Source organism: Patella vulgata, chromosome 7 (genome assembly GCF_932274485.2).
Source record: "Patella vulgata chromosome 7, xgPatVulg1.2, whole genome shotgun sequence".
Lineage (NCBI taxonomy): Eukaryota > Metazoa > Mollusca > Gastropoda > Patellidae > Patella > Patella vulgata.
In genome coordinates, this window is record NC_065885.2 from 51,706,576 (window position 1) to 51,733,566 (window position 26,991).

The 26,991-nt window shown below is 34.5% G+C and overlaps 2 protein-coding genes and 1 long non-coding RNA gene across 10 annotated transcripts in view; 2 read left to right on the top strand and 1 right to left on the bottom strand.

Annotated features, from left to right (window-relative positions):
- Positions 1–1,627: 1,627 nt before the first annotated feature.
- On the top strand, positions 1,628–6,614 carry LOC126828568 (uncharacterized). Of its 3 annotated transcripts, none has more exons than XR_008788900.1 (3): positions 1,628–1,646; positions 5,787–5,860; positions 6,096–6,614. It is a non-coding gene; the product is annotated as an uncharacterized LOC126828568 (long non-coding RNA). The 3 variants fall into 3 exon arrangements; XR_007683152.2 differs by lacking the exon at positions 1,628–1,646 and adding an exon at positions 4,513–4,998; XR_008788899.1 differs by lacking the exon at positions 1,628–1,646 and adding an exon at positions 5,010–5,028.
- Positions 2,104–8,632, bottom strand: LOC126828567 (protein CFAP276). Of its 2 annotated transcripts, none has more exons than XM_050558415.2 (4): positions 8,415–8,631; positions 7,423–7,655; positions 4,014–4,132; positions 2,104–3,782 (listed from the first exon to the last, which is right to left on the bottom strand). In XM_050558415.2, the coding sequence occupies exons 1-4, from the start codon at positions 8,499–8,501 to the stop codon at positions 3,712–3,714; spliced, it is 510 nt and encodes a 169-aa protein (XP_050414372.1). In that variant the 5' UTR covers positions 8,502–8,631; the 3' UTR covers positions 2,104–3,711. The 2 variants fall into 2 exon arrangements, with proteins under 2 accessions (XP_050414372.1, XP_050414373.1); XM_050558416.2 differs by having other exon boundaries at positions 2,110–2,983; positions 8,415–8,632.
- Positions 8,633–8,880: 248 nt separating this feature from the next.
- LOC126828561 (endosome/lysosome-associated apoptosis and autophagy regulator family member 2) overlaps positions 8,881–26,991 on the top strand; it is a 34,976-nt gene continuing 16,865 nt past the window's right edge. For all 5 annotated transcript variants that reach the window (XM_050558404.2, XM_050558403.2, XM_050558401.2 and 2 more), the window contains exons 1-6: positions 8,881–9,121; positions 11,971–12,094; positions 12,296–12,497; positions 24,100–24,247; positions 24,741–24,830; positions 25,107–25,218. In XM_050558404.2, coding sequence (XP_050414361.1) covers positions 9,026–9,121; positions 11,971–12,094; positions 12,296–12,497; positions 24,100–24,247; positions 24,741–24,830; positions 25,107–25,218 — 772 coding nt within the window. In that variant the 5' untranslated portion in view covers positions 8,881–9,025. The remainder of the gene's footprint in view (positions 9,122–11,970; positions 12,095–12,295; positions 12,498–24,099; positions 24,248–24,740; positions 24,831–25,106; positions 25,219–26,991) is intronic.

Sequence of the window (26,991 nt, forward strand, 5' to 3'; positions counted from 1 at the left end):
TTGGCCCCAGATACACAGATACGCATCTGAATATTTCAACAAACTGCTTAACATTGAATACAGAATTCTTAAACTGGAGAGAAAAAAAAAATCTATGACTTGTAAGTCAGGAAGGATTCGTAACCTTAGACCAATATTGCTTTAAAAAAACAAACCCTGATTCTGTCTAAAATGGACAGACGATTTTTAGCTGAACTAGAAATGCTTGTGCTCAGTGTGTCCCTCTGAAATTTGACCCACTGTACCGCATCAGCAACCACGACAATCAAAAATGACAGGGAGACAAGTGACGGTATTGGCCCCATGTATACAAAACAGAGTTGTTAATGTGGGAAATCCCATATAGATCCCATATTGCATTGGCCCCAGATACACACACTATACGGTCAGATTATCAATGTAAAAAAGAAGTAACCATTATATCATTTGGCTTGTCTCTGTGATATTAATATATACACAACTAAAAGTATGGATTCAATAATGAACTCATACATAGACTAATAAGTAATCCCATATATATACCATGTTGGCCCCAGATATGCAAAAGTTATATGTAATCCCATACAGATACCGTATTATCCCCAGATACACACACGGGTAATCCCATATGGACACCATATTGGCCCCATGTATACAAAACAGAGTTGTTAATGAGGGAAATCCCATATAGATCCCATATTGCATTGGTCCCAGATACACACACTATACGGTCAGATTATCAATGTAAAAAAGAAGTAACCATTATATCATTTGGCTTATCTCTGTGATATTAATATATACACAACTAAAAGTATGGATTCAATAATGAACTCATACATAGACTAATAAGTAATCCCATATAGATACCATGTTGGCCCCAGATATGCAAAAGTTATATGTAATCCCATACAGATACCATATTATCCCCAGATACACACACGGGTAATCCCATATTGGCCCCAAGTGTACAAAAACATAGTTGTTAATGTGAGAAATCCCACATTGGCCCCAGATACACACACTATACGGACAGAATATCATGCAGTGTAAAAAAGAAGTAACCATTTTATCATTTGGCTTGTCTCTGTGATATTAATATATATATGAAAATAAAGTGTATTTGCGTACATTTGTATGTGGTAAGATAATATGGGGACCTTGTATCATCTGGCCCCACAACCCATATGGTCCCCATGTGGCAATGTTTATGGGGTTACGTCAAGATTATTCTACTTAATTGGAATAATCGGTGCACGAGATGTCTGGACGATAGTACCCTACTTTCAGCAATTGATGATGGCAGGGACGATCTGTGAGTTGGTCTCAGAATCTTGCAAAATACATAGCTAGGCTACTTAGCCGAATTCTCGTCGTCACCAAATTTATTAAACTACGTCAATATATTAAACAGCGCACGTTTCATAGAACTAAAATAACCCCTATATAGTATTACAGCTCACGATTGTTTTATTTTACTAACATTTGATTACTATGTCCTAGACTATAACAAATAATTGAAGAGACCTGATGATCAAATATTATAATTAAGCAACCTTCCGTTTAAAATCTTCAAGTTTCAAGTGTCTGTAAATTCTGTGCCGAATCGACCCATTCTCGCTGGGAACGGCACTGTTCTGAGTGGAATTGTTTTAATTCGGGTGGGCAAGGTATAGCTATAAATACTATTTTGCTTTAAGAGATTATTGTAATTGCTCTGCAAGACGTCAAATGTCTATAGTAATCCAAATTTTGTCATAGTTTTTGGTACCCATCATAAGTCACGAAAGAATCCCTCGTCTCCCAGCTAATTCTTAGAATAATGGGCAAATAGTTTCCATGTTAGTACATTGTGTTTGAATCTAGGGTAAAGTCTTTGCAGACTGACCAATCAAGTAAATAGTAGGCTACCTGGTTAGTCTCAGGGTTCATTCTCAGACCCATATTAAACTATGGGCATAAAGAATCATGTGTGCCTCATATTGCAAAAGGGCCACATAATGCCTTCATTTGCACACAATTTTGTTTAAGTTGTATACTTTCTTCTGTTATATAGGTAACTGACTGATACTCAGACAAAAAAACCCAAAACAATTGAACATGTTTAATTAATGTATTTTTGATAATTTATTATGCATAATCAAGATAAATATGAATTATATATACATTAAATGTAAGAATATATATATCACAGTGAAAACTTGACAGCATCTACATTATGTAAATAACAACAATTACTAGATAAAATTACAACATCCATAATAGTGTTCTAAATATATAACCAGGGATAATGCTTAGGATTGAAAAATACTGTAGGTATAAAATAATTATTACTTTAAACATTAATTTACCTTTTGGAAGAACCAAGGTTTAATGTATACCGGTATTAAAATAGAAAATAAACAGGGATTCATATAATATGAAATATATATTACTTTAAACATTACATCAAATTGGAAGAAAAATAAGGACCGGAGAAAGGGTTAATGGCCAATAAACAGGGATCTATATATACATGTAATATCAAAAATGTATTTTAAATCAGCTCGTAATATATATATATATAATATAAACTAAATAAGTTCATAAATAAATCAACAATATAAATGTAAAAAATATTTTAAAACATAAATTTTATGAATCAAACTTTTAATACTATCAATTATAGAGAATAAGTTATTGCTTTGTACCCAGACAAAATTCACCATATTTTCTCAGTAAGTCGCAAACCGCAAGATCTTTACTTTTACAAAAAAGAAAACATTACAAATTATTCTCAACGCTCTTCTGATATCCATTTCATCAAAGGTTTCAGATATTTGAATTGGGAGCAGTCATTAAAAAATTATGTTGAAAATGTAATCTTCAGTTCAGAAAATTCTCCAAATAATGCAAAATTCTTCTCCGGTTCATTATAAAAGTTCTGTGAATAAATTTCAAATACTGTAACATCCACCATCATGCTTACGTGAATATCCACCATTTGTAGCAGCGCTGTGAGGACTTTCTGTTAATGGTTAGTAAAAAAAAAAAATAACTAGTTAAGTTAGTTGAACAAAAGAAGTTCTATTTAAAGAGTATCTACTAAAGAACTACTCGTCATTTGTTAAATTTTAATTTAGTTAATAGAAATATTTGAAGAACCACAAGTATTTATGAAAGAAATTCTACAAATGTATCAAAGTTCCAAAATGTATCTTCCAAAATGTTCTAAATGATGTTACTCATTAATATTAATATAACCAAGTATTTTGAGGCTGTTCTTTGTTGAATAGCACTCAGAGAAAGTTATCGCCATGAGTTATTTAGGGGTTAAGCGTTTTTGGTTAACCCTTTAACCAAATATGTATTCTTGTAATTTTACTGTGCATAAACTGATGATATGGAATTTTTCAATTACGATATACAGCGACCCCCTTCTGTCTGCCTAGTAGTCTATTATGGAACTAGACCCACTTCACTCGTCATAATGCATTCATATGTATGTTACATAGGTGTCACTAGGTTGTTATTCAAAAAAGAATAGCCCCAAAGCCTTTTAGTGATATTAACAAAAAGAGTTTGGCACATAGTCATATCATCTACTTACTAAACTCAATTGTCATCTAATTATTTTCATAAGCAGTCAATGTTAGATTGTTAATCTGTGCTCAAAGAATATGTAAATATTTACATAATGCATAATTGATGTGTTTAAAGTAGTTAAACTGTCAAGCTAGTTAAAACATCTAATAATTAAATATTAAAAAAGCCCCCATCTGGCTTTCGGGAATATCCTTTATTAGTTTGTTGTGAATGATGACTCTCTGAAAGTTAATGCAATACATTATATAATAAGTAAATCATGTAAATCTAATTTTTCTATTGTGCACAAATTTACTTAACACAATCACTGATAACATAGCTGTATATACATACAGCAAGTCCTACTGAACCATTTCCGCTATATGAAGCAATCATGGATTCCTTTTCCACAAAAAAGTTAAATACTGTTGAATAACATTTGAAATGCGTGTCAATCAAATTGTAATACATACCTATTGCGTTTTTAACACTATGTATACTATCTTTTTTGTTCTGTTCTGTGACACTAAGTGGGTGGTTCATTCTTAATGGTTCTTTTGGTATAATTACTTCACGATTTTTCAATGTACGACTGAAAAAATATTAAATCTTGCTTAGACTGCATGCATTGCTTCAAAAATCTGGTGTTGGCCCTATCAGTCCTTATTTCAATCAAAATTTTGAAATACAAAGCAGTTGTGGAAGCTTTAGAATCTCTTGTGGATGGTACAAATGAATTATTTATTTTTTGCAAAATAGTTTTTCTAGGCCAAGGTACTTCATTTAAAAAGAAATAGCTAATTACTGAATAAACTATATTTTTAGTACAATACTAAACTGACATACCACTCTAGTATAAAGTGGACAGGGGTTAAAGGGGGATAACTACAGTGAGATTGTTTGGACTAAGACTAGTAATTATTTCCCCTTATTTCATGATGGACGAATGTAGTGCGAGTTATAAATAGACAATTTTTCCCTTAATTTTTTTCTCCCCTCTTCCTGCATTTTTGGGTTGACTTTTTGGTCTAGAATTGGAGAAAAGGGATCAAATTTGCAATTTCATAGCAGTTTTGGGTAATACTAATGATATTACAGCGGAGAGATAGGGGGTGTAAAGTGTCTTTCTGCAGAGCAATCATTGTGTCGGAAGTGAGATTTTCACCCCTGTCAACTTCAAATCCGTGTAGCAAAAAATCTAAACGGTCAACCCCCTACAAAATTATGATGAGGAGATTGCCAAATGTTGTCCCCATTGTGCCTATAAAGATTGGAACCAACGGAATGTTGAGCAAAAAGCTACAGCCTGTGATGTTACAGTCATTTAACATTGAAGTCAATGGGCAAATAATTGCTAGTCTGAGACCTGATGATATAAAGAAGCATGGCCGACTCGGGATGTTGATATTTTTTCAACGGCTTATTTCCTGAAGTTTTGAATGGAAAGTGTCAGAAATGGTAAGAATACTGCTTTTTTATTGCCCAGCAGTAAGTTTTTTGACTATTTGGTATCAAAATAGCCATGATTGGGGGTATCCGTTGGTTAGGTCTAAATATTAAGGCCAACTCAACTCCAGATTTGGTCTAAAGTCACGAGATGTAAACAAGACTGACCCTAACCCTAACCCAAGACCCAGTCCTTACCCTAAACCCTAACCCACAATCTTGTCAAAAAGCATGTAGCCTAGGCCTAAGCCAAGACCTAGTTCTGACCCTAGCCCAAACCCACAATTGTGTCAAAAAATCATGTGCCCTAACCCTATTTACATGTTGTGACCTTGAACCAAGTCTGCAGTTGGCCTTAATATTTAGACCTAACATGTTTTTGACATCATACAATGAAATGTTAACATGTACACTCCAAAATTCACACCTGTGTGACTTTTGACCAAACATGCAGTTGGCCTTAACATTTAGACCTAACAAGTTTTTGACATACAATGAAATGTTAACATGTACACTCCAAAATTCACACCTGTGTGACTTTTGACCAAACATGCAGTTGGCCTTAATATTTAGACCGAACCTCAAAACATGGCATCTACCTTTGAGATTGGCTTAGACTTATGGGACACTCAAGGTTTACTTTTTTACTGATTGTTAACTGGTTTTTTTTGGAGGGCCAGTGACGGGCTGTTCGCGAGAAATAAAGAGGTTTATTTCTATTTCCAGTTGAAACCATATTTTTTTCTTATTTTCTCACTGTTTTTTATTGCATATTTATCCCCAGCCTCCTATCATTTCAGGTGCCAGGGCAATGTTTCATAGAGTGGAATGATTGACCTCAACACAAGTATTAAAAAAAAAAGAAGCAAAACAGGTGAGATAAATGTGCATTTCATACACTTTAAGAAGTACATCCAACCTCATCCCCACTTCTGCTCACTAATAGTAATGGGCTGGAAATTTGGTACTGCACAGGCCTGTCTTCTCCCCTTGACATTTAACTGAATGACAGAATTCCACATTTTGACCATTTTCTGGATGTCAATGACCATTTCCCTGGATAGTATTCGCCCCAGAATTCTCATTCTCATCCAAATTTAACATTTCAGGTCTACATCTCAAAACCTGATCTCTTCCTGGACTGGCTTTAGGAGAACGATGATGCATATCAATTTCATCCCTGATCTCTATGACACCTGTGGTGGAAGTGGAGGGCAAATCGTAATCAGTTTGGGTTCCAGCCCCGAGGACCTCTGTAAACTTTGCTTTTTGGTGATGACTTAATTTCCGAGCTTGAAAAGGACGCTTGTGTGTTTATCATGGCCTCTCATATTGGAAGATAACATTAATGGCTTGTGTTGATCGACGGTTGTGCATATCTCTTGGTCAGGAAAGTTGTAGGCACCATCGCCATTGTAAATCATTTGACAGGCCCGAGTGAACGGGGCGACCTATGATTGGTCAGCAATGTATCAGATTCCATACCGGGGGGTGGGGATGAAAAAACTGTTGTAGTGTTACATAATCAGATTATTTCAACTTACTTATCCTGTGGAAATACAGCTATATAGGAGATATTTTGAAATTCATAGGCACTGCATGTTTCAGCATTTTAGATTTGACCACAATTTGGCACTTGAAACTATGTTAACAGAGAAAAACTGTGTGGTTTTCGATGAAAGTGTTAAAAGTCTAATATTGCATCATGATTACTGTTTTAAAGTATTTTCATGTTTGATTTATATTGAATTCATCTCATCTTTTTGAAGAATGCATTTATGTTCAAAAATAAAAATGTTCTGTGGAATTATAGTGTTTGCAGAATGCCGCACAGCTCATCTGAAAATGCATAGATTTTCATATTCTTTGGCCAGGGAATTGCATATATGTTTGTTTATTAGATAACAACAGATTTGTTTAAACTGCAGAAACATGTGAGGTATATAGGACTAAGACTAGTAATTATTTCCCCTTATTTCATGATGGACGAATGTAGTGCGAGTAATAAATAGACAATTTTTCCCTTAATTTTTTTCTCCCCTCTTCCTGCATTTTTGGGTTGACTTTTTGGTCTAGAATTGGAGAAAAGGGATCAAATTTGCAATTTCATAGCAGTTTTGGGTAATACTGATGATATTACAGCGGAGGGATAGGGGGTGTAAAGTGTCTTTCTGCAGAGCAATCATTGTGTCGAAGTGAGATTTTCACCCCTGTCAACTTCAAATCCGTGTAGCAAAAAATCTAAATGGTCAACCCCCTACAAAATTATGATGAGGAGATTGCCAAATGTTGTCCCCATTGTGCCTATAAAGATTGGAACCAACGAAATGTTGAGCAAAAAGCTACAGCCTGTGATGTTACAGTCATTTAACATTGAAGTCAATGGGCAAATAATTGCTAGTCTGAGTCCGTTTGAGAAAAAGAAATGTTACTTACCCATGATCTAAGTTGAGGGTTTCAGGCTGTAATAAAGTTTCATTTCTATTTCTAAATAACTCAGCATGTTGATCATATTGTGTTTTTAAAATAAAATCAAGACTGTCTCTTGGTGCTGCAGGATCATTGTGATAAATTTCTCTCCGAGAACTACATAAAGTGTGTTTTGAATTTAATCTGTTCCATGGGTCAGCAGTTTGTGCAACATGAGTTGGTTCACTGTATGGTTCTACCTGGAAAATAACAGTTGGTTCACAGTCTTAGTCTGTTGCACATAATAATATTTATTAAATATATCAACAAACCTCAAACAAAAGTTAGAACTCATAAATAATCAAAGTTAATTTCTATATTTTAAACAATATTTTGACACATTTAAACCTAGACTAGAAAGTTTCCTGTATTTGTTGCTACAAGTCAAGGGGTCCAGCTAAGTTCATCAATGCTTTTTGTTCATTGCCGTCTAAACTCCTTACCAGCTTACCTGGGCTGGCTGGGATGCTATTATTACTGACTTGATTTTTACCCTTTGAAACAACCTTTGTGCCCATGTTGCCGTCAACTCCTTACCAGCTTGTAAACCTGGCTGGGATGCTATTATTACTGACTTGATTTTTACCCATTGTGCCTATCTTCACTACATTGTTGCCAGTAAAAAAGTAGTCCAGCATAAACACCACATTTCAAATCAAATCAGTGGTGACATGATTATGGTGCCATGTCATTGTGTGTAGCCTAATCCTTCCACTTCCAACAACAATTGATTAAAAAAAAGGCTAAAAATTAGATTGGCTTTAGGTCTTGTACAAACAATAGTAAAATAAAACAAACCAAAAGACCTAGTCCTGTCAGTAAAAATTTTATAAGGCAAACTAAGTCAATAAGAAAGAATATTCAGAAGAGACCAAGTTAGTAAGACACTCGTCTCAGTCTCACTCTGCCTAATCGAAATTTATTCTCTAGTCTAGTTATACATGTATTATTAGGCTTACCTGTGAAACTCCTGTTCCATAAAAGTTATCATCATTTTGCATTCTTGGAAATGGATAGGGGTCTCTTGTTGACATCATCTTGGCCATGGTAGATTTCTTTTACAGCGCTTTTCTGACCCGAAAAAGTAGAATGGCGTTTATTATTTAGTTAGTTGTCCGCTGTGGTCTTCTTTTATAACCACTTGCCTTCAGATTATTGACACAAATCCCATGGCAACATTAAGTCACGTGCATCCGAGAACAAAACTATTGTCTATTTTTACAGATATTTTCTTGAGTCATAAACCGTTTTTTTCACTTTTTATATTTAGATACAAAAAAATTTCATTTTCAACATGATTTCTTATAATTAAATAAAACCAATAATAGAAATGCCGTAGATTGGCGGAAGTACAGCGGAAATATTTATGCACCGATTGCGCATGCCATAGCACAAATCGTCTATTCATTTCTATTTTTAGAACAGTTTGGCAACAGACGGTCCAGAGAGCGCATTGTTTAATTTGTGAGGACCAAGCGATGAATATGATTGTGAATTGTAATTGATGTAAACACACAGAAAATATAAGAAAGATTGAAATAGAAATAGTGCTAAACAAATTTGATCTAAAATGCACACTCATTTTTTTACATTTTGCGTTGTTACTTTGTGTATCTTGGTGCCAGTGCCACACGTTTCATGCGACGATCTGCCAGCATGTCAACCTGTAAGTATAACACTTTACATTAAAAAGCAGGTGCAGCATTGCACTTGCAGAGATAAACTATAACACATACTTATGGAAAACAGCAACTGGTTAATTTAGGCGACGTTTTGCTTCACATGATTTTGTTATGTTGTATTACTAGCTTGATAACGTTGAGAGAATTCAATAAGCTTGCTCTTCGAAACACCGCCTTAGTAAATAAATCAGTAGCTGTTTTCAATAAACGGTATGTGTTATACTTATAGGCCTACTAATCTAGATGGCACTAAATGATTATTGTAGAGATACTGAATAACCTAGCTGTTTTGGAAAAAAGATTATTGTTTTGAATATTTTGATGCACGGAATAGATTAATACTACTAGTAGTAGGTATGTACAATGAATGCCAGTCAAGTCGTCCACACGAAAAAACGAAAAATCCCATTGGTGGAGTCGTCCACACCCAATGGTGGAGTCGTCCACACGACTTAGTTTAATTTCGGGATATAGTAATACGTTGATAAAGTCGTTTAATTTCGGGATATAGTAATACGTTGATAAAGTCGTCCACATGACATACATGTAGTTTACTTTCTGGACACATAAGGTATTCTTTTCTTAATTAGTATATTCTTTTTTGATTTTGTATATTATTACACCGCTACCATCGACGTCCTTTAAAAGCCCTGATACACTTTTTCCCCTGTTCATATAATTCCCATATTTTAAGAATTTCCCCTGCTGTCGTCTCGATTTTCTTCCTCTGTCGCCGCTTTAATTTGTTTTTTCCGAAACCAATCTTTATAGCTCTTCAGTTTTTGAGTCGTCATGTAGAACTTTAATAAGTAAATAGAATTGAAGATTATTCCTCGCGGCCTTGTGATTTATCCTGTGATGCCATCCTTCGACGTCGTTGTTGGTCCTGATTGGTTGCAAAAATACGCACCAGTTTTCGACCTCCCAGGAATCTATCCAAGTCTTCTGTATGTATGAAAAAAATTGCCTCAATAATTCTGTGGTCGCATATTTTTCCTGAAGTTTTATGAATGTGCTCTGCGGGAAGAAAGGGAAGTGCAAAGATTTTCCGAATGGTGCGGTATACATCATCCATTTCCACATCATTCATGCCACCTTTTTCACCCTCATCCATCTCCACACCACCATCGACCACATCATCCATTTTAACAGCTGCCTCTTGCCCTCTCACCTCGACATCAGTCTCCAGATCACTTGTGAAGGATGGAGCGTTGGGCAGTTCCATCGGACAGTCTTGAAAATAAAACTGCACACTCTCCACGATTTCAAACAGAGCTTATGATATATATCAGTAATAACTAATGAATGTTAAGTTTTACGGTCAATATATACCCAAACTTCAGATGAAGCCGTTTTGCAATTAATATGACAGTGAGTTAAATTTAGCTAATCTTCAAGGGGCGGAGTGTTTAAACTTCAGACAAATTGTGGCTAAAATCATTTTTACAAAAACATCGTTAATACTAATCAAACAATCAAAAATGCTAAAATCATAACGCCAATTTACAAAAAATACAAGTATACTTTATTACAAAATTTGATTATACTTTATTACAAAAACATTGTTAATACTTAACAAACAATCAAAAATGCTAAAACAATATTAGTATACTTCATTGCAAAAACATCGGCGAACAACAAAATAACAAAACAAACTAAAATCATAATGCCAATCTAACATCGGTGATTCGATCTGAAATCAAATAACATCAGTGATTCGATCTGAAATAAAATAACAAAACAGTCAAAGAGTAATAGCTATTTCTTCCATACGATTAAATTGTGTACGAGTCTTATTCTTAGTTGTTGTCAACTTGTGGATGATATCACCAATACATGTAGTTGTGGACGACATCACCAATGCCTTGTGGAGGACTCCATCAACGGGTGTGGACGACTTCACTGTTGACAACTTTGCTTGTGGATGACTTGACTGGCACCCCTTACAATAGCCTGACTTGTGATTATCTTTTGTTTTATTAATAATAGATCGAGCTGGGTTTAAAAAACCCCTGAAAACAGGTCGCATCATCCAACCAACCGGTTCACCCTGGGTATAGTTTATCCCAGGATGGGTGGTAAAGTATAAGATACAAATCTTATTACACTGTAACAAACATTTAATTAAAAGAGCCATCCCAGATTTCACATAGAGAAAGCTTTTACATTGTTAAGAATAAGATGATAAAAATGTGATTCTCAAAAGGCACTACATATACTTTGCCTTTGGAGATTTTTGCCAGTTATTGATATTACATGTATACACTAGTACATGTATTCACTCTACAGTATTTTATTCATGTATGGTGCCAGTATACATCAGGATATAAAGAAAAGCTTTGTATATTTGCTGTAGCATAGTCAAACTTTTGCTTGCCATATTAAATGAATAATAAATTTCATCAACAATCAAAACTTATATAGTCATAAATAGAGCTCTTTTGGGAAATATATTGATAATGTAGTTTTAAGTCAATAATTTCCCAGGGCTAAATCAATCAGATGATAAATGTAGCAATGTGTGTACTGTGGGTGTTACAGGACAGAATACCACAGAAAGGTAAGCTTATAAATGTACATCATATGTTACATGTATGACCACTTTTATTCTTTGAATTTTTATCACAAAAATTGAAAATTATTTGAAATAATTATTTTAGTTGTTTCTGACCAAATGTCCATGCACTACTGCACTAGTGCCTTACAATTTGAACTTCGTGCCGGATACGTATTTAATAATCAACAAAACTGGTTGGGTACATTTCCGAAATTTTCTTTCTTTTGCGCAGTTGATTAGCTTATCCAATTTTATTTTAAATTTTCAATATTACAGAAAGATTTTCATTATGAATACACAGAATGTGACAGTAATGGGGGAAGATGGAGGGTATCTGTACCAGATCCTGACAAATGCACAGGAGGAGCACCAAATGCTCCTATTAGAGGAAAAGATTGCTGTAAGTTTGTTCAGTTTCATGCATTTGAAGCATTCCTTGTGAAAACAATATTGCAACTGTACCATTGAAAAATAAAGCATAACCCTTTCAGTCAAATAATATTACAGTTTTTAATTATGTTTAACTGAAAATTATTTATTTTATTGATTGGCTACAATCTCTAGGTTTAGATTACAGAGAAAATTGATTTGTTATTTACAGCATTTACATGTAAGGAAGGAGAATTTTTAGACATTGCTAACGATCAAGAATGTCACACCTGTCCACCAGGAACTTACTCTCTTGGAGGTGGTGTTCGATTTGATGATTGGGAAACAATACCAACAGGATTTACTGTTTCAACAGAAGGATTTCAACATCATTTGCTATGGAGGAACAATGATCCAGAAACTAATTGTTCAAGGTAAGTGAAAGTCTATGAATTGGAGAGCACAGTCAATACACACATGTAGGCACTGTTATGGTGCTGGAACGCTGCTTAACAGCTGTTTTACTGATGTTGAGGTACATGTACAGTGGACACTCTTCACAGATTTCATTTATGAAAGCTAATAAGTATAAATTTACTTGCTTGATATGCTCACTGCATGTATTTACTTACTATTACTATTTTGTACGTCTATGTATGAATATTGTGCATTATAATAAATCATTATTATTATCTATACATGTGTATTAATACATATACATGTACATAATTTATATTGACTATAAAAAGTTGTACACACTTTGTAAACGTACATGTATGTATTTAAGGAAGCATTATGAAAGATTTTATTGAAAGACTGGCCATTTCCAAATAAGACTTTTTATATTATACTAGAGAGAGAGAGATGGGGTTTAACGTCCACTCGACACAAAGTAGGTCATTTCGGGACTAGCATGGTTTTTAATTTTATTTCAATAATTCGCTTGCACGTAGGGGTCTTTAGCAGTGGGAAGAAATCGGAGGACCCGGAGAAAACCTAAGTGGTTGGACATGCGACCCTACTCCTTGTCATGTACAACCGGGGAATCAAAATATTATAATAGAAGGCTGTGTATAACTTTATTATCAGAGCATTTATCGGCAGTCTCCGTGGGACATGTACATGTACGGAAAGTTTTGGCATGGTTGGTCATATTATTGTTTAATGCAGATATAGAGGGCATTGTCTAATCCACTCAATATCTAATCGATCCGATAGCCATCGGGAGAGTTGATTATGAGCTTGTCATGTGAATAATTGTCTAAATAATGATTTATAATATGTGAATCCAGAATAACGTCCTGTAGGCAATCTCGCATAATACCTCTTTAATTAAGTTTTCGAATAAATATACATGTATATATATATGTGCATTAAATCAGACATACACCAAGCCTATACTGTAGTTCATGAGCAGAAGTAGTGTCAAGAGAAAAGCTTGTGGAGAAAATTATTGATATCTACTTCAACTGATCCTTAAATTGCTAAGTTTATGGCTACTTTATTTGTAAATTGTTCATGACATGATTGTCTATTATAATAGTATTATTGGGGTGACGCATCAGTAACTTTATTTCACTTTCTGTGAATGACATTTACAGCTGGAAGCCAATTAAATAAACACAGTATTAGTCTGATAGAGGTTATTACTCACAGATCTACATGTATGTCACACTATGTACTGTATTTGAAGGGTACACCATTTGAAGACTGAGAAACCCAATCACTAAATCTTGCATACATGTATATGACGGTTATATTCATAATGATATACATCTATATGTACCTTTGTTATAATATACACATACACCGAGATTAAACAGACATATACACAAATCATTTTATTTATAAATAAATATATTACGCTTGTAAATATTTCGTCCCCTTCTATGATAATTCAACACATTATAATGTACTTTTCTCTTCAATTTTTGCTGTCGTCTTGTACTCAATATTAATCAATATTGTCTGTCATAATATTAATGTTTTATCATCAAAAGTTTATGTCTGTGTTTTTAACTTAGCTCTACTGTATTTCTGTCTTTGTGAATCTTGGATTGCAATTGATGGATTATTGATTAGAAAGAAGCAATAAATTGAAAACCCAGAGGCAAGCCATGCTATAATTAACAGTGTAGACTGAATGGGTTTATTCCCACGAAGGCGCAGTTATTGACCGTAACGGATTAAAAGCGAGCATTTTCGACGACTTCGTGGGAATCCAGTTCCTAGGGATTAAAATGGATTAAAATCGTAACAATGGTGTTATAGATTGTTATGATAAGAATTTACACTTTCCTAATCCCCAATGTAACTAATTAACCAACATTTTAGCATCATTTTTGGCATAAGAAATGAAAACATAACTACACTATAACAAAAATTAATTTAATTTCGCCAAATAAGACCTGTCTAAATACTCGACGAAAGTCAATTCCTCTTCCTCGTGTCTTCCTTTTAATTCCTGGGGCTGGCTTTGGAATTGAGCATATTTATATCTCTTCCTTGGTTGTTTGTAATATTTTGTTCTTGTTGTAAAAATGTGATCATTTCAAAAACATTCGGATGGGCTTTTCCAACTAGCTTCTTGATTCTTGCATGCCATCCTTTCAGATGCCATGCCTCTCTTCAAACGAAAGCCGACAAGTCGATATCTGCCCCTTCGTGGGAAGGATTAATTTTGGTCACGCTCTGTAACTGCGCCTTCGTGGGAATACACCACTGAATGATAATGTTACAACAACCGTTTCTTGGTTTTACCTACTGAAATATATTATATTTCTAGCTACATATATTATGTACTGTATGCAACATCCTTTAAAATTAAGATTATGGCATCTTAGGAAGATGTAATTTTGTACACAATTTTGTGAGACATATACAATGTACAAGTGGTTGGAGATCTGAGCTTTGGGATCATATTTTATTAACATCACCTTTGTAAGCAAGCTGTAATCAAAACAAAAGACAATTTTTAAATTGTTTTAAGTTTGATTAAACCAGTTGAGCATTCTGGTAGATCAGTTTTCACAGCTATGGTATGGTGATTACAACAGCTGTTGATGAAATCAGGTCTGCTACACATGTTCATGACTGCTACATGTATCTCAGTACATGTACCATACATTGAACTAAACACTGAAAATCAGTGGTGATTGTGAATAATAAAATAAAACTCAGACTATTCACTTCTTTAATTCCATGAATTTACACAAAGGTTGATCATCTTGACATGTAGTCAGTCTGGTAGCACAGGAAATACATGTACAAGCAAAATGCAAACTGAATCAAACTTTGTGGCATACATTGTACTGTAAATAAAGCGGGTACATCCTTGATATTTATGATTTTTCCATGACCAGGAAGTATTGCCATTTCAGCCATTGGCTAAATGTCTATGGTCACCAATAAAATATACTAAAAAAATAAATTCCATATACATGTATATTGCAAAAATGATGCTCATGGAACAAACAAATACATACATGTACATGTATTCATATGTCGGTCAAAACTTTCAAAACTCTGAGTGAGTAGCTTTTTAGTACCAGTATTTATAGCTGAATAGTTAAAGCATGCACATTTGATCATGTGTTTTCATTACCTCTATTCATTCTTTACTCTGGATAAGATTACCTTTTTAAAACTTTTTCATGATTGCTATTTTTATCATTTTTTCTTTCAAAGTATTATTTTCACCGTTATCATTTTACATGTATATCAACTTTATACTAAGCAGCAAAAGAAGCGTCAGGTTGGTATGTTACTCTGAATAGATGCATTGCATAAAACTTGACAAATGTTTTTATTGTATATTTGTGAACACATCTCAAACTTTACCTGAGCAATAAGGCTCCTTCCCAAACACAGAATTGAACCTGGGAAATGTTCTCAAAAACGCAACCTGACTTCTGAGATGGTAATGTGTTCTCCATGATTTTCATGTAACTCATGCTGCATGTGCTGTTCACCGTGACCAGCCCTATAAAGTGCACCCCCATACCTGGTTGAATCATTCACACTACAATGTCAGCAACATACCACGACGAACTAAAAGCTCAGAGGAACCAGGCGCTTGGACTAGTCGATGCTGGCCACACTGCCCAAGCTGTTGCCAATGTTTAGATCATCTACATAATTCAGCAACGCTTTCGGGCCACCAACACCACGGATGATCGCCCCTGAACTGGTAGACCAAGGGTTACCACAATGCAACAAGACCGCCATGTTGTGCGACAGCATATGCAGAATCCCTTCACACAGGCATTTGAGACAGCACGTCAGACAGGGGGAACGCACAGAAGACCCACCAGTACCGATACAGTGCGCCAACGTCTCACCAGAGAGAACATCCATTGCCGTAGACCGATCCTCACCCATCGCCATCGACGTGAACTTCTACAGTTTGCCCAACAACACAGATGAGGTGGTATTGCGTATCAACTGCAGATGGCATGACCAGAATATGGCGTCGAAGTGACTAGCATTATTCTGACCAATGTATCATGGATAGAGACTCATGGGGAGAGCAGGCGTCATCACAGCAGTGCGCTACATCGATCAAGCTCTCAGACCCCACATCATACCACATTTCGCACGTCACCGAAACAACATTTTCTTCCTGACAATGCCTGTGCCCACACCACCAGAGTTACTCGGGACTTTCTACAGCAGAACTGTGTCAACGTTATGCACTGGCCAGTCCTTAGTCCGGACTTAAACCTGATTGAACATCTTTGGGATGAAATTCAGAGGAGACTTAATAACATCGTACCAAGACCAAACACAGCTGATGAATTGCACCATGCTTTTCTGAGAGTGGTTAAAGGTGTCAGTGGCGTTCATCAATCGTCTGGTCCACTCCGTGTACAGACGCTGTGCTGCTGTTATTGACACTGACGGTGGACATACCAGATACTGATGAATAGACTGTGTACAGACTCTAAACCTTCTCATAATGTCTTGGAATTGTGATGAATTAATCACTAATGTGTCAACATACCGTTCACAAAGAATTGCTTTGATCCATTTAGTAAATCATTTTCAAGAATGATTTGATTAAAGTGCCTCTCTGATTTTGAAATCAGACTGACGTTTTTTTTGCTGTTTAGTATATTTATTACATCTAGATGATTTACTTTAGTCTTATTGGTTATTATTATATCACTGTAATGATAGTTCTTTTAAAGTTATGTAAAAATACTATTGTATATCATGTAGATTGTATTGTTGTTGCTATTCCATTTTGTCGGTAGTCTTGTATCCATCATAGCTTAACTTTACCCAATGGCTTCACTAATACATAGATAATTAGTTTTTGTAAATTATCATCCATTTCCTTTGATCTTGTTGTTGTTCTGTGTTGTTTCATAAATTGTTGTTACACCTTTTCTGTATATATTGGTTTCATATTTTTTTATTACTGTATTACAGTAGCTTGATAACTTTGAGAGAATAATCTTTGAAACATCACCCAAAATGAATAAGTAGCTGTTTTCCATAAGTATATGATAGTTATATTGTTATAGCCAAATCTCTCAAAGGAATATCAACCCAAAAATGGTTCAGTTCCATATTACCCTCCATATCTTCAATAATTTATGATTATTTCTTGTCAAGACACAAAACATTCAGAACTAAGTCACTCAGAGGGTAATTTGACTGAAATTTTCAATCAACATGTACTGTAGCCTATTCATTTTCTATTTTTGAAGTATTAGTATTATAGCAATAACTGTTCTTTCTCGGGGGGGGGGGGGGGGGGTTGGATGGCTGAATGGTTAGCATGTGCACTCTGTATCATAAAGTCTGTCATTTAGTCAACTGGCGTGGTTTCGATTCCCTGGTTGTACGTGACAAGGAGTAGGGTCGCCTGTCCAACCTTGTGAGTTTTCTCCGGGTCCTCAGGTTTCCTCCCACTGCTAAAGACCCCTACGCCTAAGCGAATTATGGAAATAAAATTGAACCATATGTTAGTCCCGAAATGACCTAGTTTGTGTCGAGTGAACGTTAAACCCCATTTCTCTATCTCTCTGTGTTCTTTCTCTAAATCTTACTTGTAATGTTTCTTTAATTAAATATTATATAATCAAATTTGATACATTTTAGCATGAATTAAGTAAGGAGTGAAAAATTAGATATTAGCCTATAAACTTTATTATAGTGTTGTTTATAATTTTGGAACTTTTAAAGCTAAAATTTAATATTGAGTCGTAATTCACATGCCCTTGTAAATGAAATAAATATTTCTGATCATTTCTTCCTGGTCAATATAACCTTTTTTTTTTTTATCTCAGATACTTATTAGTACAATGTATGGTTCATCTGAAATCTGTTCAGTTTTATTCTAAGCACGGAACACATTTAATCAAACTTCTGTACATCAGATATTGTCTGGGGTTCCACAAACAGGATACAAATTCAAACTAATATTCAAACTAATGTATTTTATTTAATGTTCCTATACATGAGATGTAGCCTGCTTTAACATTCTCAAGTTGGTCAAAACAAATGAACAGTGGCTAGTTTTCTGGCTCATATTTATGTTATATTTATATGTAGCACCTGTTGTCAAGTACATGTGTTAGTGTTATAGTTGATCTTATTGTTATCTTACATTGATTATATTATTATAGTGGATCAGCTGTCTCTCTCTCATTATACTTTTATCTAACACCAGTTCTATCTCACAGACTGTAATTGCTTGTTGCACTATTAAATCAATAACAATTATTTGTGTCTGTTTAGCATACAGTAGTCAATACTATATCCTGTTTTGTAAATTATCCAGAGTTGCAGAATAATTAATAACTTCTGCTGTGTAAACTAACATTTATTCAACTACATATTGCTTTGAGATTTAATATACAATGTACTAAATATATATAATAGTAACTGTTATATATTCAGAGCATCACATCGGAGAAAAAGAAATTCTTTGACAAACACATGATCTTTTTACAAGCATATTGAGGATCCCTAAATATAATAAGCATTCTGGTGAATAAGTTTTCTCCGTCAGAGCAGCTAAAATGTGGAATGATCTTCCAAAAACTTTTCAAGAGTCCTCTTCCATTCAGAGCTTTAAGACTAACTTAAAAACATACTTATTTCAAAAATGTTTTTGAACTGTTTTGTTGTGAATGCGCTTAGAAACACTAAAGTGTAATGAAGCGCTATATAAATCGAACAATAATAATAATAATAATTTTGCAGCACATTTTGTGAATGTTGACAAACATGTATAAAATAACGGTTCTGCAGTCAGTAACTACTGCAGTTGGTTACTTTGTCTATTTGTAATGGTATTAGTAATGATGTGCATTTACATGAATGACAAATCTGCTTGTTGTTGTTCTTAGTGTTTAACGTCCGATTCCACCAACGGTTGAGAAGGCGCCCCCTATCCCCAAGTCGCATACCCTCACACCAGGGATCGAAACCACAGCCACAAGCCAGAGGTGACCGGCCAGCTAGAGGTCGAAGCGCGGCACTCTAGACCACTAGGCCATCAAAACCTCCCTTACAAATCTGTTAGTGGACGTATGATGATATATTATATAGCCTATGTTTTCTCTTTTAATTGGAGATTAGTTTCCCAATTAACAAATGGAGTAGTGTCTGGATAACCATGTCAATATAATAAGCTTGCTGTAAAGTGTTCACTCATTTCACATCAATACTAGGGAAACCCAATTCATTAGGCAGTTTTGGCGACCATTTCAGAGAAGGCAAATCAGTCTACTTTTGTATACATGAACCCAAATTTATCATCAGATACAGCTTCCTTAGAGAAGAATACAGAAAAACTTTTTATTATCAAACTCAATTTGAATGATACATAAGCTTATATAAGCCAGTAGATAATCAAGTATTTGACAGATGGTACATAAAATCGTTAGAATATTTCTCCTTTTTTTATTGATCAATAAGACTTATATTGTTTATAAACAGATTTCACATACATAAAGCCAGAAACAAGACTTCAATCTGAATTAGATCCCTTATTTTGTTTGATGGATTTGTTAATGAGGTTATTATATTACAAATTACAGTCATAACAGAAATGATTTTGCAATCATTTTTATATGACTGTGAATTTTGTGGTATAATGTAATACATAGGTATATCTTTAACAATTCAAGACACTACATAAACATATCTAATCTTACAATCTATAAGTTTTAAAGTTATTACGGGTATGTGTTTGTAAGACAATGGCTAGATGGGTGCTAGTGCAACATGCAAGTACTGTATTAGGCTTGGAAATAATGATTTTATACCCAACAAAAGTTCAACAGTGCCTAATGTTGAACCTGACATTTTTAACTTTGTAGTACTAGTACATGTACCAAACTTATCCAAACTAATTCAGAAAATAGAAAAATTTGTTATTGACAAAATGGCAAACACCAGAGGAAAGCCTGAATTTGTTCCTGACAATGTCAGTGACAGAATATGGTTTATTTCCAGGCTTGCTATATCATTGTTGGAACACCCATTGACAATGTCTAAATTCAGCAAAGAAGATACATGTACATATATAATTGCTTGTGGGCTTAGAAGAACCAAGTTATATTTTAACTAGCCTCCAGAAATATACTTTCAAATAAAACTTAAGTTTTGATTGTGAAACAAGATGACCTAATTGCAGATAAATATAAATTATTATTTTCAAAGTCAATTAATAAATTCATCGTAATGACTTTGAATGGAATGACATAGCCCACATAATTTGATAGGCTTGAGTGTTATATTGTCAGCCTGTCCTAAATGTTGAATTTATTTCACAGATGTACAAGTTAAACAAAGCATGTCAATTTATGCTACAGCTGCCTGCTTACTAATTGTTAAAAATCAATAAGTTTACAGATGAAGGTATTGCTTTATGACCAAGACTAGTATAAACTCTGTATCATCTTTTTCAAAGTTAACCTGACATTCTGAAGTAAATGGCATGTATACAAGCATTTAGATCACATCAATAATCACAATCGATTTATTGTCATATAATATGACACAATTTGATAGGTTTCATATTTCATACATTTCTAATATTAGATTCCCAATAGATTAAATCAAGAGACATTAGAAGATTATAGAGAAAACATATAAAAACTCCTAAGATTTCAGTAATAATCTGTATTTATATTATACTGTTGCTAGTAGCTAGATCTGTATTTACATGTAGTAGCATGTCTGATCCCAAATTTAGTGGCAGCTTAAAATATTAGGAGTTTCTGAGTGAATAAAACCCGATTTTATAGCTAGCTTTGATTTACTGTTGAAAATTGTCCATCAACATTCTAATCTTGTTATTGATAAAATACAATTGTCTGACATGATATCGTCTTCCTGAATTTCCAATTCCATTCATCTATCAATTCATTTATATACTGGTACATGTACATGTATGTATAAAGGTCAATCTGATCATTTTAGGCCATATTGAATGTAGGAACAGTGCATTGTTTGGATAGAATTAGATAACTACATTTATGTAGCTTGTTTTGATACCTCTGATAAGCATTTGGAATTGTGCGGATTTTGAGGATATATTTTTATACGTCCACATTCATAATGTGGACGTACATGTATATTGCCGTCGCCTGTGTGTGTGTATGGGTGTGTTTGTGTGTGTGCCTGTGTGTCGCCTACAGGCTACAATTCTTAAGTGATAATCTTGAAACTTTACATACTTATTCCTTATACTCTAAGGATGATCCCTAATGTTTTTGGTGCATGCCCGACCCCCAGGGGCAGAGCCACGTCCATTTTTTGTATTTCTTTCTTTGTCATCTACAGGCCGCATTTCTTAAAGGGACTATCCCGATTTGAACAGAGACTCAAAAATAGATGTCCGAGTACGTATGAAATTTAAGCGCCAAAATATAGAGGAACTGGTGTATTTACCTTGTCTCAAAATTTCAGCTCAAAATATTGAGGTGTTTGGACGTGAACGTTAAAACTGCTTATCCGAGCACGTAACCCTTTTAAGATTTCGGGTCATTTTTTTCGTTGGGTGACTTGATGATCGATTCCCGTTCCTTGATAGGTCTATACAGTGCACGGCCCACGTGCTGTACTTGATAACGAAAGGTAAATTACACCAACACATTATTTATATAAAAAAATCTTATTTTATCCAGATACCACATAATACATCTTGAGACACTGGTCCCCATTTCCAGATGAAGACTGACGGGTTTAAGTTGTTTGAAAAGTATCACGAATATTGAGTTAGTTGCTCGGCCCTTAGGTAGACGATTTTAAGGGATTTTAACACAAAATTAAGCAGTTTTATTCTCCAAAAACTTATCGGGATTGGCCCTTTAACATATCATAATGAAACTTTGCATACTTATTCTTTGTACCCTAAGTACAATCCCTATCGTTTGGGGTGCATGCAGTACCCCCAGGGGCAGAGCCACGCCCATTTTATTTTTGTGTGTCTGTGTGTCGCCTAGAGGCCACAATTCTTAAGTGATCATCTTGAAACTTTACACACTTATTCCTTATACCCTATGGATGATCCCTATTGTTTTTGGTGCATGCCCGACCCCCTGCGACAGAGCCACGCAAATCTTAACAGATCATTTTGAAACTTTGCATACCTATTCCTTATACCCTAAGGATGCCCCCTATTGTTTTTTGGTGATTGCCCAACCCCCAGGGGCAGAGCCACACCCATTTGTTCTTTGTGTCTCTGGGAGTTGCCTACAGGCCACAATTCCTAATGGATTGTCTTTGAACTTGGGATATGTATCCCTTATGTTATAGCCTAAGGACGACAACTGCATGTCCTGCCCCCCCAGGGGCAGAGCCACGCCCAATTTTTGTGTTTATTGTTTACAGGTCGGAGTTCTGAATGGATCAACTTTGTACTTGGCATATGTATTCCTTATAGCCTAAGGGCGTCAAAAGCCGTCAACTATTGATTCAGGTGAATGCCCTGACCCCCAGGGGCAGAGCCACGCCCAATTTTTGCCTTGAGCGCCCGAAGGCCACAATTCTGAATGGATTATCTTGAAACTTGGAATGCTTATTCCTTATATACTAAGGACGGCACCTATTTATATTGTTCCATATTCAACCCCCAGGGGCAGAGCCACACCCATTTTTTGTATTTATCGTCTACAGGCTGCAATTCTGAAGTAGTAAAACTATATTATTGATTTTATCAAATTTCGTAAATGTATAACTTTTCATCTAGTTATCATATTTCTAAGCTAATATAAAGGGGTTTGCTGGTACATGTAGATATTATTTCAAAATGTTGTATAGAGGGCGTTCCATTATTGTTGACACTCTACTGTGTGAAATCTATGAATTTGAAGCAGGTAAAGGTGAATATCTTTGTTGTATAAAGTTGCAAAGAACTAACTTGCTTTCATTTCTTATTTCTGAACTCGATATTTAGCCAGATACTGTTTAAATGGCTACACATACAATTTTTACAGACATCTTTACAGATAAAATCATTTTTACACACAACATTTTGATGTGAAGTTTCTGTACATTTTGATTCTTAAGCTCTATGTGATTTTTAGCTCTCCTGGACAATTTCGCAAAACTAGATACAGCCTATTGACTCCCCACCAATGCAATGGGAAATACCTATTTTTTCTTTTCAAATAGACAACCACATATTTTTGAGACAAATTGATTATGACTGATTTGTGGTTTTGAAAATTTAATTTTATACCTCCCACGGCCATCAAATATGCCTTATTAAAACTTATGAAGGATACACAGTACATGTACATGCTTGAGCAGAAGGTCAAAGCTACAAAAGTTACAGCAAAAGTGTTGCTCCTCCATTCAAACTTATATAATGATGTGTTAGTTAGCTAAACCGTTTTTCTTTCAGACATACATGTGCTATAGAAATAAGATTCCACAACTTGCTCGAAAAGTTAACTGTATTCAACTGCAAATCCTTGAAATTGGGATCTTAATATGTACTTGTATGTAATTAGAAACTGAGATGTCAGAGATATCTTTAGTGATATTCACTGTTAATTTTATTTTTTTTAGGTCCACATGGCAACCAAAAGGAAATTATATAGCTGCATTACCAGGAGCATGTACAACAAGTCTAGTTTTCTCAACCAAATTAGTGACTGCTGGCATGGCCATGTTTGAATATCAATATACTGATCCTGATACAATATTTCATTTTCTGGTAATCTATCTGAGTTCTCTGTTGTAATTAAATGTTTCTGCTTTATGATTGAAAATGAACAAAGAATACAAAGTCACAATTGAAAAATTGTCGAGACATGGGTAGCTTTTTACATGTAGCTAGAATTACTTTATTATTTGATAATGGATTAAACAAATTTTCCACGGACCTGGAGCAAATTTAAATTGGAAATTATCTCTCTTTTAGTTCTGAGATATCATCATTGTTTGCTTTCAAAATAAAGATAAATGCTACCCCTAACACAATTGCTATGAATATATTTTTAATACATACATTAAAATCCATATTTTCAAATAGAACTGCTTTGTAAACTTTGAATGGTTAATTTTGAATACACAAATTAAAACGATTAAAGCATGATATCCACTGACATCTCAGATAAATAGTTTAGGGGAATAAACTAAATTGGGCTGCTTCCCAGTTCCTGATTGTTTTTTGTCTTTGATACAAAGCATTGTATTTCTTGTTTTAGGTACAAAATGATCAATGCCAAGCTGCTGGTGATGATGAATCTAGTCAGTGGCCAAAGATAACAGATGAAGGACAGTGGCACAAACAAACTGTAAGTTACAATCACATCGTGGATAAGAAAAAACATTAATAACAAAAACATCAACCTATTTTTACTGTTAAATTTATCTTTATTTTTTATATACTGCATACATTTGCTTTATTCAATAGGATTGCTGAAAAAACATTTCATTAAATACGAGACTTTAATTTGTATAAAGCTGCAACACAGATTTATTGAAAACCTGCTTTGGAAGAATTCATAATTTCTCCTATTTTAAAGTCTGTAAATTCTATAATATATACTTTGTTTGGGGTTTTTTTTAAGGTAAAATTGAAATCTGGTATGAATGTTTTACAATGGAGAACTATTGGTGTTATGAGTGATATGGCAAAATCTAAAACAGTTCCTATTTTAATCAGGAACATTGAAATATCAGGTATGTCATAAGCTAGGTTTGTCACAGTTAGTAAAACACGGCTTAAAGTTTCGTGCTACATGTATCTGTAAGATTACAACTATACAAGGCCTTTGGAATCCTTCTATAGTCTAAACACTGACCAGTGACAACTCAGATACAGGATTACCTGCCGCTGATCAGCAGATGATGTCTCTGGACTCACAAAGTACTAGTTGCCTTCATCATTAGTAAATCAGTAAACAATGTCATGGTTGGGAGAAAATATCTAATAAAATACTAAATATTGGAAATCCTTTAACTATACATGTACTAAAATAAATACATTTACGTATTTATTAGCCAATGGGAGACTATGTTTCATAACATGTCTTCAGGTCACTAGTACCAGCTTGTCGGTTTTGTTAAAAAAACGAACAGAAGTCGTTGTCAATGACTGGTCGTAGTTAAAGAACTAATCTTTCCGTTGATATTTTTACTGTTAAAGCTTGGGACAAAGTTTATACTTCACAGCCTTTTCCTTTTTTTTAAAACATGTCTTGAGGGATTTGTTGAGTGATTTTAAAATTAGCACAATGTTGCTGTTGGTGGGCATATTAAGTGACCCGAGAAGCTTCTCTCTGTCTTATTATCCCGCGCCGAACGAAGTTAGGGAGGGATATTGAAATGGAGTTCGTCTGTCCGTTTCCCGAGCATATCTCATAAACCGTTCAAGATATCTTTCTGAAACTTTGCACACATATCAACCTATTACAGTAGTTGTGCCTTTTGCTATTTAGGAATTTCTGGGATTTATATTTTTTTGTGTTGCCATGGAAACAAAAATGACTTAGTTTTTTGTGTACAATTTTGTTTCTGGAGCATATCTCATAAACCATTCAAGATATCTTTCTGAAACTTTGCACACACATCAACCTATTATAGTAGTCGTGCCTTTTTCTATTTAGGAATTTCTGGGATTTATATTTTTTGTGTTTCCATGGAAAAAAATTTGACTTAGTTTTTGGTGTACAATTTTGTTTCCAGAGCATATCTCATAAACCATTCAAGATATCTTTTTGAAACTTTGTACAGGCATCTACCCATTACAGTAGTTGTGCTATTTAGGAATTTCTGGGATTGATATTTTGTGTGTTTCCATGGAAACAAATTTGACTTAGTTTTTGGTGTACAATTTTGTTTCTGGAGCATATCTCATAAATCGTTCAAGATATCTTCATGGCACTTATTTTGAATTTCTCAGATTTGATAATTTTATGTGTTTCCATGGAAACACATTTGACTGTTCAAGATACCTTTAAAATAATTTAACCCTTTATTTTATTTTCTGAAATCCAGCCTTCCGTCCTGATTTTGTTTCTGGAGCACATTTTATTATCTGTTCAAGAAATCTTTTTGAAACTTTGTACAAACATTAACCTACATGTATTATAGTATTTTATTTTCTGATGTATAATAAGTTTATTGTTTAACATGCAGCAGCTAATTGAGGTAGGCAAAGGTTGTTGTGCAAACCGAACTACTGTGATCAGAGTATGAAATTCTGTGAATTGATATTCCAGTGTCGGAATATGAGATTTGTCTAAAGCTCCAGTTCCCTCCACTTGCAAAATATCTCTATTTTCTATGTAGTCATGTCTAATTTTTAAAACCAGAGCTTAATGTCATAAATTATCTCAAATCTTCTAGTAAATAGCAATCAGTCATTTGTTTTCAGAAATAGAGAGCAATAACTACTAAACAGGGCCACAATATTAGGACCAGTGACACTGTTTGCGAAATCTGATACATTTT